Source organism: Oenanthe melanoleuca, chromosome 3 (genome assembly GCF_029582105.1).
Source record: "Oenanthe melanoleuca isolate GR-GAL-2019-014 chromosome 3, OMel1.0, whole genome shotgun sequence".
NCBI lineage: Eukaryota > Metazoa > Chordata > Aves > Passeriformes > Muscicapidae > Oenanthe > Oenanthe melanoleuca.
Genome location: NC_079336.1, coordinates 100,826,088 through 100,839,774, shown reverse-complemented (window position 1 = coordinate 100,839,774; position 13,687 = coordinate 100,826,088). Strand labels below are relative to the sequence as shown.

Here is a 13,687-nt window from a genome sequence, read left to right as displayed (position 1 = left end):
TTCAGTGCTTTGTCCCCGTTTCTTAGATTTTGTTTCCTAAATTGATCAATCCTTTTTTACAGTAGCATATTATAATTAACCTATGGTTATAACATGAGCTGCCCTTGTCCTTGCTAAATCCATTTTGGATTGCTTTAGTAAACACTATAATAACTTTATTAGGGGTATCTGACAGAGTGTGAACTTACCTGCAGCTGTAAAGCTTCCTGCCAAATCCCTGTATGCTGATTTCCTAAAGCAGGCCAAGCACATGGAATATTTTGGCATCAGGGAAACGTTCACTGTAAATCGACTTTCTTGGGCACAGGACCAGCTGTGACTGCCAAAAAGTGCAGGTTGAACTCTGAGCTGGAGCCAAACTTCCCCTTTGTTATACCTGGAAAGACCTTAACTATTCTATAAATAACAGCCATTTGTGACAAAACAAATCCCTCAATCACCAGGGCTACTGTCATACAGGGAACTTACCAAATGTATTTCATTTTTTAACATGTAAATGCTGCTGTCGCTTTCTCTAACTGGTTTTAAATTTTTAGTTGGCAGTTGATTAATATCTTTGATTACTGTGGATTTGATAATTAAATATTTTAAGATTTTCTTCAGACATGGATTTTAAAATTCTGTGTAGTGTGTCAGGTTTGATAAAGATGAATATTTTAAAAGAGTGTTCAGTCAATGAAATGTGTTGATCACAGAGGCAAAATTTAAGTGTCCAAACTCATCCTCATGCAAACCTAAGGTTTTTAAAAGGCTGTGAGTAGTTTATGCTTTAAAAAACACCCTGTTTTTACTAAAAGGATTGAATAAATGGTTGATTTTCCTATTCAGTTGAATTCTCTTCCTTAGAGAATGAAATTTTAGCATCTAGACCTAGTCAGTGAAACGTGGGATTTTAGCTCTACTTTAATAAAACCAGTAAATTGTTAACTGTGAAGATGCTGTGATTTGCCTTTGGCTCTTCCTCCTCTGCACAGGTGGGTTTATTTAGATTCACACAGTGTGTATAATTGAAAAACAGATCAAAAAGCTTGTTGTTATATTAACTTGTTTTTTTTTTTTTTTTTTTCTTTCGACTTCAATTTTTAAAGGTGTTTCTTGTACTTGTCCAGGGAACCAGTTTGATTCAGCGACTTATGTCAGTTGCTTATACATATGACAACTTGGCACCTAGGTACAATATCTTTTTATTTTTGTGATAAAGCTGATCGAGTGTGCGCATTTCCATCGCTGCTTTAGTTCACCACCCCAGGGCTCTTCCAGCTGTGGTCCCCACTGACAGCCACATCAGAAACTCAACTCCTGAGGCTGTAGACTTGCTTTTCTTAGTCACCTCCTGCGGTGGCAGAGAGGAGAGGGGTGAGAACTCTGTGGTCAGGGTGTAAGGCATGGATGTGTAAACTATAAATGACATAAATTCTCATGCCAATATCTTGGTTTTCTCCAGAGCGTTCTCAATTTCAAGGCAGCGTAAAGGAGAAATTAAAATAAATTCACTTTCATGTTGCTTAGTTTTGACTTATTTTTTCCATCCTGCTGATACTGAAGGCAAAATCTCACCTATTGAAGATTTTGGTCCTGTTGCCTTTTTATCCTGAGAAAAGCAATTCTGTGTAAGGCTGCATTGTGGCAGTCAGACTGATGCTGGGGAGGTCAGGTTTTTGCTACATTGCTGTTGTAGAATTGATTCTAAATGATGGATAGTTGTTTTACCATATTTTTAAAAGCTTGTTAAGGACATTCAGAACATTTCCAGTCTGCAAGTGTGCTTAACTTTGACCTCTAGCTGAGTTGCAGGAATAATTTTTAAGTATATATGCTATATTTTTGGTTTTATAACCTTTTATTGTACTTAATAAAAAATGGAAGTAAATAAATATAAGCATTTAAAGTTTTATTCAGATGTGGTTTCTTTATGAAGAAAACTAGATTTCTTCTCTGTGGGTCAGTTCTTAGCTCTGACATCTCTATTTTGGATAAAATAAAGGGACTGTGGGTACTTTTCTTTGACTTTTAATCTTGTAGTCAGTAGAGCTTTATGGGGGTGACTTGAAGGTTTTTATAGTTTTATTATTGTTGCTAATTTTGAATACTGCAAGCAATGAATCCTTTTAATGTGAATTATTTTCCAAGTGGTTACTTAAGAGTAACTGTGTTGTGCCTTGTGTGTACTTGTATTTCTGAGTGATAATCTGCTGTGTTCTGTGATAAAATTCAAATAATTTTCTCTTCTTCCTGTCAGGGTGTTGAAGGCTCAGTCTGATCACAGGTCAAGGCATGAAGGTCAGTGCTGCAAAACAGCTGTGTCCGGAACTAACAAGAGGGACAGCAAATTGATGATAATTTATGATTTTGATTTACTCCACCTTTAGAATGCTGAAAAATAATTTTACTCCAAGGAAATATCCATGGTTTCTGAGTGAAATCCAGTCTGGGTTTTCCCCTGATCTAATTTTGTGCCTAAATCCAGTCCAGGTTTTCTCCCCAGTCTGGATTCAGGGTGAAATCAGGTCGTGGTTATTCCCTGATCCACTTTCCAGGGGAAATCCAGTCCATGTTTCTTCCCCTTTACAGTCTGCATTTTCTGTGAAATCCGGTCCAGGTTTTTCCCTGAGCCGCTTCCCAGCACAAGTCCGGTCTGATTTTCCTTCAGTCCTAATTCCAGGTGAAATCTGGTCTGGGTTTTCCATCATTCCTAATTCCAGGTGAAATCTGGCCCAGGTTTTCCATCATTCCTAATTCCAGGTGAAATCTGGTCTGGGTTTTCCATCATTCCTAATTCCAGGTGAAATCTGGCCCAGGTTTTCCATCATTCCTAATTCCAGGTGAAATCTGGTCTGGGTTTTCCATCATTCCTAATTCCAGGTGAAATCTGGCCCAGGTTTTCCATCATTCCTAATTCCAGGTGAAATCCAGTCCAGGTTTTCCATCATTACCTAACTCCAGGTGAAATCTGGTCCGGGTTTTCTCCCAATCAACTTTCTCAGATAATTGCTGTCTGGGTTTTTCCCACTCCTGTTTCTGGCTGAAATCTCATCCAGATTTTCCCTATCCACTTTCCAGGCTAAATCCCATCTGGATTTTCCCCCATTCCTGCTCCCACCCTTGATTCCCAAACTTTATAAGATAAAACATCACTAAAAGAGGAGGAAACTCAGTTTTACTTTGGAAGTGAAGCTGAGGCAGAGTTTGGAAGCATCTTCTGCTCAGTGAGTTTTTCCATGGGCAGCAGCTGCTTCTCTTTTGCCAGAATATTTCTTATCGGGCTTGTGGCAGAAATTCCATGTGAGAATTTCCAGCTCAAGTTGCATCAATGAGGAGAACAATAAATTCAGACAAATCCCATACAGCATTTTATCCTGCATTGATAACCAATGGCAGAGGTATCCAGGCAGGATCCTATCAAAATATAACACTTTGCAAAGAAGAAAACAAGAAATTCAGGTGGAGTTAAGAAGATGGGTGGGCTACCAGGAATAAACTCTTGTTGCACCTGAAAAATTGAAATTTGACCTTATTCCAAGGGCAGCTTTCTTTATTCTGCCAAGAGGAAAAGCTTCATTGGTGAGACAGGTGGGGTCCCATCCCATAAAAAGCTGTCCTGGACACCCTTGGATGATGCATCTGTAATTGAGTGTTCAGGCTTTGTTTGCTGGGAACAAATCCCAGTAGATACTGGTCCCAGTAATTGCTGTCATTGGGTGGGTCTTTGGCTTTGGTACCATTTGCTGCTGGCAGTCTCTAAATAATGAAAGATGAAGAATGATTTCTATGTTGATAATTCCTTTGAAAAACAGGATATTTGAAATACTTCATACTTGTAAGCCTGCTGGCCTTATTACAGAGGAAAGGTGACACTGGATAGAGTCTGAAGGACTGCAAAATACTCATTCTTGCTCTAATTTCCTTACAAAGACACTGCCTAAGAATTTCCAGTGTTACTTGGAGGCTGCAAGATGATTGCAGTGGAATTTTTGTTTAGGGAAACACAAACGTGGCCCAGAAAATGGAAAATAAGTGTGAAGGTGTGATGCAAAATTTAGGAAAGGACTGTGCCCATCACTGGTAATATTTAATGTAATTGGATGGTCATCATTAGTACAGTGGTCAGTATTTAATCAGCATATTGGTAAAACTCTGAGGTTTTTTGTGTTTTAATTGCAATAAAGATTTTGGCTTGCCTGTTAGTGTGACTGAAATGTCATTGTGGCCTTTGCTGCTGCTTACAGTGGGGTTTCTCTCCTCTTGCAGTCACTCACTATTCCATGTGGCTCCTGGTGAGCTGGGCTCACTGCTGCTCCTTGGTGAAATCCAGTCTGGCTGACAGTGACCATTTGCAAGACTGGCTCAAGAAGCTCACCCTGCTTATTCCAGAGGTATGGTAATGGGCAGGCTGTTACATTCCTAATGAGTGTCATTAACTGTGGGTTGCCATTAGGTTCAAGACATGTATTTTCCTGCTAAAAGTGGCAGGATCTGCTTCAGTTACTTGCAGTGCTGTGTATGAAGTGATCACTGGAAGGTGGTACATCTGTGGTCAGTGGCAAACCAGGTTATAAACTCTCACTTTGTCATTGGCTTCTGTTTGAAGCCATTCATTTTTTCATTGTAATTTGTTAAAATTTCTGGGCAATTTGTTGAAATTTCTGGGTCATGCCACCTAACTTGAATTAGCTTAAATGTACTTCCCCCATTATGTTTTTTATATTACTAGATTTTTTTTTTTTACTATTTATTTTTGTCTACTTAGAACACAAAATGAGAATTGATACATGAATCTTTGTCGTGACCAAAACTTTGTCTAGCTTTAAGTAATTTTTTTCTCTTGTAGTAAAGATTTTAAAATTGCATCAGTTACATTCACAGTAGAGTTTTTTTGTATTTACTGGTGATTGCTTAAAGGTGCAAGGTGGACATGATGTGATAATTCTTATCTGTTGTTTTATTACTCAAATACAGAAAAAGCTTACAGGCTGGCTTCATTTAAAATCCCTGGAATGAGAGAGTGCAAACTTCCAAAGTTTGATTAGACTGTGGATATTTTTCTTAACAAAAAAAGAAAATAGTTCTTCTAGTGAAATTAAATTAGTAGTTATGAATGAGTAAGGGTAAATTTAGGATTTACATAGGATTCCTTGATTTGCCAAATGTGATGTGTTTTATTCTAGTCACTTTAATCATTTCCTTAGAAAATACATAACTTGAGACACAGGGCACAGACAAATCATCTTTTTAATTAGAATAGTATATTTTGGATTTTTCTGTAAGCAGTTTAAATGCACATTACATGTAATACAAAGACACATACAACCCTGATAACCTTATAAATATTATAAGAAGAATTTAAATACCTATAAAATAACTAGAAAAGAAAAAAATCTTCCAAGTAATGTGTGTAATCATGTGAATTGATAATTTTTCCTAGACTGCAGTTCGCCACGAGTCTTGCAATGGTTTGTACAAGTTATCTCTCTCTGGCCTGGATGGGGGGGACTCCATCAATCGTTCCTTTCTGCTGCTGGCTGCATCAACCTTGTTAAAGTTTCTTCCTGATGCTCAAGCTCTGAAACCAATTAGGGTAAGAATTTAAGAACTGACAAGACTTTCTCAAAGATAAATTTAAATATACTTTTTAAAAGATGGAAACTAAAAATGACAGCACATTATTGTGTCTGACATTTCAGATATGCAGAGACATGAAGGCTTCAGGTTTAGATGTTTCCAGAAGCTTTCTAAAAGTGGTTAGACTGTGACACTGCAGTCATTTACAGCTTGGCTGTGCCTGGTGAAATGCAGAACAGATTCTGGGAAATGCTCTTGTTCTTATATTTGAGTGTTCACATACACAGATATTGTAATAAAGAGTTAAATTCAAACAAGCTACAGAAGATTTTGCAATATTTATCTCTTTTTCAGGAGAGTTTAAAATTAGAGATGTATTAACTAATTGAAATGAGCCCAAATTTCTCATGTTTTGTCCAGTCTGATCCTGAGGATTTTTGTGATTTTCAGTGGGTGGAATGAACTCCACACTGTTCTACAAATCTTTTACAGGACAATTTTTCAAATTAATAAATATTGCAGAAGAAAAATAGAGTGCACACTGTTACAATTGTAAAATACATTGATCTTATATTTACCTTAGAGGCCTGAAGAAAGTAATATTCTTGTAACACAGTTACTGGCTTCACTGTGGGGTTTTAATACAGTGATTTTGTTTTGTACTTCAGAACAAAAGCAATTTCTTTCCACAGATAGAGGATTATGAAGAGGAAACTGTGCTGCGACCTGGTTGTAAGGAGTATTTTTGGCTGCTGTGCAAACTGATTGATAACATTCATGTCAAAGATGCAAGTCAGGTAGGTTTGCCTTGCATTCATACCAGTGTTTATTGCTTTTAATTTGTGTATTCAGATGTTTTTTCCTTAAGATCTGATGGGCTGCTGTGAGCAGCTCTTGGATGTTTTCCATCTCCCAGTTTACTTTGATGTGTATTTAGTATTTAGTAACTCTTGCAAGCTTCAGGTAGAGACTCTGGAGTGTTGGGGTTTGCTATAACACAAAGAAGGTGAACTTAGTTGAAGGTCACAGACATGGGAATACTGTAATTATCTGTGAGATTCACTGTTGATAATTCCAGTGTGTTCCAAGGAGAAGCTAATCAAGTATTTGATTAAAGCTGAAAGAGTTAAATTCAGTTAACAGCCACTTAGCATAAGTTAGAAAACTTACCTTAGAGCATGCTTGAAAATGAGTTTTAATTATCTCTGTTTTTCTGTGTGCAGTAATAAAGTTTCCTCCAAAAGAAATCCATCATTCTTTCCATTTGTATTCCATTTTCTTTCTTTTGAATCAGACAACCCTGCTTGATTTAGATGCCCTGGCGAGACACCTTGCTGACTGCATTCGGAGGTGAGCTTTGCCCTTGGGAATTTCACCTGGAGTTTGCATTGTGTTTATTGTTGGTGGGGCAGAGCTGTGACATCCCTTCTCTCCCTGTGTGTGCATATCCAGCAGAGAAATCCTTGACCATCAGGATGGGAACATAGAGGATGATGGGCTCACGGGGCTGCTTCGCCTTGCAACGAGCGTTATCAAGCACAAACCACCTTTCAAATTCTCTCGGGAAGGCCAGGTGAGAAGGACACTGCAAGACCACTGAGACTTCAAAATAGTTCCTTTTTTACCATATTGTGATTGCAGGGCTCTGTGTATGAGAGTATGTCATATTTCTAGCCTTAGGATGATGGACAAACCCACACATATTCATTCATTAACAAGTAGCACATACAGTTCTTTCCCTTTCTGTGTAATTCCTGGATAGAATTTTTCCATCCCTGAAATTTTATATATTTTCGTTTATTATCTTTAAATATTTTTACTATTGATCAGCATTAACTGGTTTAAGTCATTAGAAACAGGTAATTTTTACCTGATCCTGGGCAGCGTGGTGTAAAAGTAACATATAAGCTCTATGCCTGTGCAGTGGCAGAGATCTGTTACAAGATGATCACATTCCACATGTGTTTGTAAGGTGGGAAAGTGGTGAGGCAGGGGAAGTTGCTAAAAACCTTTTTATTTTATCTTTGAGAACTGCATTGTCTTTAAAAAAAACCAAAAAAACTCTTCGTAAAACTGCTTTAGACTGATGTGTTTTTATATGGACTCTGCAGAACTTTTTATTGGGTTTTTTCAGCTGAATCAGTCCTGGTGTCTAATGATGTTTTTTATATCTTATCTGTTTATTCTGTTACCAGTAAATGGCCCTGAAGGTGATTTGATTGTCCAAATGTGATAGCTGACAGCATTTTAAAGACTGCCTCTCTTTTTCTGCTGAATAAGTGTATTTTACTTATGAAGAGCTTTCAGATTAAATTAGAGTAAGAATTCAAATCACAGAGTATAGTGTGCAGGAGGATGTGGAAATTAAAATAGAGGTATGCAAAGGTCAGATTTCTGTAGCTTGGATGTATAGAAAAGCTTGAGAAACTAGTCTTAAAAGTTACTGAAAATCCATGTCTGGTTTGTCAAGTTATCAATCATAAATCATATTTTATTATTCTTTTCCAGTTGACATGTTCCTCTTTAGACTATAGTATGGTTATACTGCACTTAATGCAGTATAAATTGTTGAAATTTGTGATTCAGAATTTGTATTCAAATCAGAAAGTCCTGCATGATAGAGATCTGGGAAGTCTGTAGAAGTTCCTAAAAAATTGTTAATATATGATTTATCTTTTAAGAATACATCAAAGCTGCTAAATCTGCCAATTTAACTGTTTTCCAGGAATTTCTGAGAGACATCTTCAATCTCCTGTTCTTGCTGCCCAGTCTGAAGGACAGACAACAGCCAAAGTGCAAATCCCACTCCTCCAGGGCTGCTGCTTATGACTTGCTGGTGGAAATGGTGAAAGGCTCTGTGGAAAACTACAGGCTTCTCCACAACTGGGTCATGGCACAGCACATGCAGTGTAAGAACCTCAGGCACAGACAGCTTTGGAGTGTTTCATGGCCACTAACACTGCCCTGGGAATTCCACTTTATAGCTCTGCTATTTATCCCCCATCACCTAGAGTAGTGTCACACAAGCGATGGCATCTTTTGCTCAGCTACCAAATTAAATCCCATAATAATTTCCATATCAGCTGTTCTTAAGTATGGGTTATTTAGAGTGAGTGGTCCTGTAAAATGAGATGTACACACAAGTACCATTGGATTTCACATGTTTCATCCTCTTGTGCTGGATTTTGATTTCCCTTTTTTCTTTCTAACATGAACCATGGAATATTTATACATAAACCAAAGTATAGAAACCGCATGGAGGTGCTGGAGTTAGGAACAGCCCTGTCATGTTTTCAGAACTTCTGGTATCACTTCAGTCTGTACCCACATATCTGCATAAAGCAGTTTTGCTGTGCCTCTTGGCTTCCATGCTTCCTGCCTTTTGGAACCACAGTTCCTGTGTATAATATGGAAATCACCAAAGTTTCAAGTTAGTTAATATTTTATCTTTGATTTGCAAATCCTCATTATGCATTTTTAACTTGCTAGATTTCATTTCACACACCCAGTTTAAATTTCTCTAACCTGAGGTTCTGTAATTTATTACAATCTGTGAAATTGATATTAGTGCTTTACAATTCAGCAAGCAAAAGAGAAATCTGATCATAATAATGCTTTGTGTTCTATTCTCATATGCCTGGGGCCTTCCAAGGTCTCCTGTGCTCAGAAGAAATATGAAGAATATATTTTATGAAAATATTGGATATTTATGTTTGCTATGAGGTTGTCTCCATCTCTCCAGGTGCAATCATTTGTTTTTTTTACAGTCAGTGTTTTCCTCACCCCAAATCTCAGCAATTCCTTGGTGTTTAAATTTTCTGTAACATTTACCACAGTTCTTCCAAACTCTCTTTACTGGATTGTTTATTCCCAAATTCTCCAGAGCCATCTGCTCTGTGCTCCTGCTCTATATACAGTATTTCTCACTTGTATGAATGTTAATTTTATTACAGCAGGCTCAGTGCTGCTGTCTCTCTGATGTGCACCCAGCACAGGACTTGTGATACCTTATTTGTTTAAGGGCTTGTTATTCCTTGATCCAAAGATTATTGAAACTGGGCTTTTCCACTTTGTTATCTCTGTAATCTTATTAGTCTTCAGCCTATCCCTCCATCCTTCTTAAGAAAAACATTAAGGGAAATATTAGAAATTTCCATCCTGTCTTTGGTTTTAATGTGTTTTCTTAACAGACTCCCAATTCATTCAGGTCGATCTTAATGAGTGGATTTAGCTATCTTCAGTTTTTCTTGACATTCCTTGCAGTGTTTTGGAGTTTTGCTACTTTAAAGACTGATAAACCCCTTCAGTTCAAAGAGTAGGTACTTCACTTTCCAGCAACTTTAAGATCATGTCTGGTGTTACGGATGTAGCATCATCAGAAGGTGGAATATAAAGAAATGCATGATCATTCTGAGAGGAAAAAAATTCAGCTTTAGTTTGCTTAAAATAGAATGTGAATATTGCAAGTTTGGTTTCAAGTTTCCCCATCTCTTCCTGAGAAAAAGCTGGTTTCTATAACAACAGTGAGGAATAAAGAAGATAGACATCAACCAGCCTCAAATTTGCCTTTCTACTGAAAATCCATATGCAAGAAGGAAAAAAATTATTACACAAATGAAGTCAGTCACTTAAAAAAATCCCAGGATGGGGAACACAGGGTCGTCCTGAGAAAGTCCTTGTCAAATTCCTGAGTGCTCTTTGTCAGATGGAAGGAGGTGGAAGATCCTCCCAGCTGCTCTGTGAAGTACAGAGAAGTCAGTGATTGCTCTGCAATTAGAGCTTGATGAGCTCTAAGCAGTGAGAGATGTGGAGTCCTTACATCACAAAGGGAGCATTAGGATGCTGTAATTTAGGGATTGCAGTTAAGGGAGGGAATTTTGGATTACTCTGCCAAGCTAATGACCTTCTTTAGGAGGTGAAAGTGCAGGGGAGCTTTGTTTCAACTGGCTGACCAGCCCAGGTAACCCGAGGTCACACCACTGAGATTTGTTGGAACAGGAGAATTAAACCTCTGTTCTTCCCTCGTTAGAGCTTCAGGGTTAGTGGTTGTTTTGGTGCCAATGCCAAAATGAAGATTATAACTATTACTTGTGCAGCAGAACATCTTGTGGGTCTGGTCTCTGAAGATGTGAGGATGCCAAATAGTTTCCTGAATTTCTGTCTGATAGTGTGGATTGGGAAGCATCCTAATGAAACTTTCATCTGTGACAAATAATTAAGGATTGAAAGTTTAAATCTTGAACCTCACATAGCTTTTATGGATTATAAAATAAATCCAGACTATTCTGGGGGCTTTTTTTCCCCCTCTTTATCTGAATATATTTTTCAGCAGAGGTACTGAATTACTTGTGGGACACACTGTGTTTTCAGAGAATGACAATTTTGGGGATAAATAGCAAAGCTGGATGCATTGCAGGGATTTGTGTCCAACTTCTTGCATACCAGGGAAGATTGTCTAAATTGGTTGCCATCTTCCTGACTGGCAGATGAGAAGAACTTTCTCATTCTTCTGATTTCTTGGCAGCCATATCAGAACAAGGCTCTTAAAAGAGTCACTCAGCCCTGCCAAACATGTCTGGTGCCTCCCTGTGTAAGAAATCCATCTCTGCATCTGGTATGAAACACACAGGAATAGAAAGCTTAGAGGAAAAGAAAATGGCTTTTTCAGTCTGATTCATGTGAGCCCCTTGCATCCCAAAGTGGTGTGGCAGGAAGGCTGCTGCTCCATCCAAAGATTTGGAAGGTTTTCCTGAGGAATATATATATAATCCTTTTGCCTAAAGATCAGCCACAGTCTGGATCGTGCCTGTAAATGTACAGTGCATAACAGTGCACAGGTGTCATTTTATTAGTGTGAGCACCAAGCTTTTTATTGTATTTCTATTTTTTGCAAATTGCACTCTGAATTTACTCTTTTCCTGCCTGTGTGATTGCTGCTTTCCCAGCTTCCCATGCACCTTACAAGTGGGATTATTGGCCACACGATGATGTTCGTGCTGAGTGCAGGTTTGTGGGTTTGACCAACCTTGGAGCCACGTGCTACTTGGCCTCCACTATTCAGCAGCTGTACATGATCCCAGAGGCCAGACAAGCAATTTTCACTGCAAAGGTGAGTGTGGGGCTTGGTTAGAAATATACATTCAGAATCAGTGCAAATACTGAAAAAATACAGATTTACTGCTAGGTCTTACATCTAGATAAAGAATACTTCTTCAGCATTTAGTCTGCTTTTTGTGTATTGGATTCTTTTGCTGGTGTCTGAAGTGAAGAGATATTTTTTCTGAAATATTTCATGTGGTAGATTCTTAAGGTGGCACTGAAATAAAATATTTTTGGTGCTTTCAATTAGTTTGATTTAGGTTTGGGTTTTATGTGAATTGTCTGTTGTTTCTTAACTGCTAATTTGTCATTTTGTTAACAAATGTTTTTTCATGAATGTTTATAAAGTCCCAGAGCACTTATCTCATGCTACCAGAAGTATAGCAGATCCTATAAATTATCATACATTAGTTCTCTCCAGAAATGCAGTTTTACCACTTTTATCTCTTCATTGTGAGAGAGAAAATATCATTTTGGTCTCTGACATCACCAAGACTGATAAAATGTGTGAAACACCCTAATTGACATTGACCTCATAATTTTCTGTTATTGTTCATGGCTGGTACTTGTCACGTAGCTTCTGGATTTGCCATTTATAAATGCAGATAAGAAACTAAATAAGAGAAGCTGCTGGTCTGCACACTTACACTTAATAATACTTTCCCAAAAGCTACTACCTGCAATAATTTTTTTGGAAGTAGAGTTGTTTTTTCCTCAGATTTGATGTTGACATGTCATAAAAGGTGTAAAATAAGTATAAAGATGCTAAATGTAAGATAATATATTGTGTTCACATACACAATCATTTTTCTAATGGTCTGTAATAAAGTAACTGGGTTTTTATTTGAATGTTTCATCTTTTTAATGTATGTTTTTGGACAAAACAGAAAGATCAAGTTGTCTTTTATTAATTTCTGATAGTATTCAGAAGATATGAAACACAAGACCACTCTACTGGAACTCCAGAAGATGTTTACATACCTGATGGTAAGTATGAAAGATTTTAGAGATTCTTTGTACATAGTTCAGGTGAGTCAATGAATTACAGAGGTGTTGAGGAGATGGAGTTTCCCTGGTGATAAAATAAAATGCATTATTTTTATTCATTGCATTTTCCTTGCTCCAATATTTAAAGATTAATCCATTGGAATACAGCAAAATTTTGAGATTCCAGGACCAAACAAAATGAAAGCAGTTCCCAGGTGTTCACTGCTGTTAAAACACTGAAGCAATTCTGAAATAATGAAAAACCCTGAAGAGAGTTGAGTGTCTTCACACTGGTTTTGTGTAAGAAATTCACAATAACTTTGAAGACAAATGGGGAAAAGAATCTTGACTTGTAATGCCTCCCATGAATCATAGAAATTATTAAATTAGGTGTTAACATAAGCAAAAAATAATATAGGAACAAAGTCATACCAAGACTTACCATGATTTAAATCTTGAAGAAAGACTTTATTTATCCTAAACCAGGCAATATTTACAGGAGGTGCTGTCCTGCTATACTTCCTTAAAAGAGAACAGAATAAAAAAGTTCTGCATTCCCAGTGTGCAAGGCAGTGGAATGGGGAGATATTTCTAAAGAATTGCTTTATACTGCAAATTCTTTTCTTTGGCTAAACACATCTTGTTGAAAACTAGATGAAAACATGGAGGAGTGTGAATGAGAATTGAGCACTTGGCAAGATTTAAGTCAGCAATGTCCAGAAATACATAAATACAAGCTGATGTTCTCATATTTTATTTTGTGTCTGGACAGATCTGCAGAAACTGCATGTTTCACATCCTCAGCCAAGATATTTTATTTCAATTATTCATTTTATGGAGTATTTACTAAATGTTTTAATACTTTTTTACTAATGATACTTTACTCACTGGTATCAAGATAATGGTTATCAATTAGTTAAAAGCTGCTTTCATTTCAGCAGAAACATTTAAACATTTAAGAAACTATCCTACCTAATAAGCATTTTGTATATAAAAGATGTCTTTTTAAAAACATACATTCCTATATGTGTGTGTGGTCCAT

At 37.2% G+C, this 13,687-nt stretch overlaps 1 protein-coding gene across 10 annotated transcripts in view; it reads left to right on the top strand.

Annotated features, from left to right (window-relative positions):
* Positions 1-13,687, top strand: part of USP34 (ubiquitin specific peptidase 34) — a 110,296-nt gene that overhangs the window by 68,100 nt on the left and 28,509 nt on the right. For all 10 annotated transcript variants that reach the window (XR_008840170.1, XM_056488179.1, XM_056488181.1 and 7 more), the window contains exons 35-44: positions 1,089-1,171; positions 2,240-2,280; positions 4,249-4,373; positions 5,423-5,575; positions 6,252-6,356; positions 6,854-6,909; positions 7,012-7,132; positions 8,285-8,468; positions 11,505-11,668; positions 12,580-12,645. Coding sequence is in view for 9 of the 10 variants with exons in the window: in XM_056488179.1 (XP_056344154.1) it covers positions 1,089-1,171; positions 2,240-2,280; positions 4,249-4,373; positions 5,423-5,575; positions 6,252-6,356; positions 6,854-6,909; positions 7,012-7,132; positions 8,285-8,468; positions 11,505-11,668; positions 12,580-12,645 (1,098 nt within the window). In the remaining variant the exon portion in view is untranslated. The remainder of the gene's footprint in view (positions 1-1,088; positions 1,172-2,239; positions 2,281-4,248; positions 4,374-5,422; positions 5,576-6,251; positions 6,357-6,853; positions 6,910-7,011; positions 7,133-8,284; positions 8,469-11,504; positions 11,669-12,579; positions 12,646-13,687) is intronic.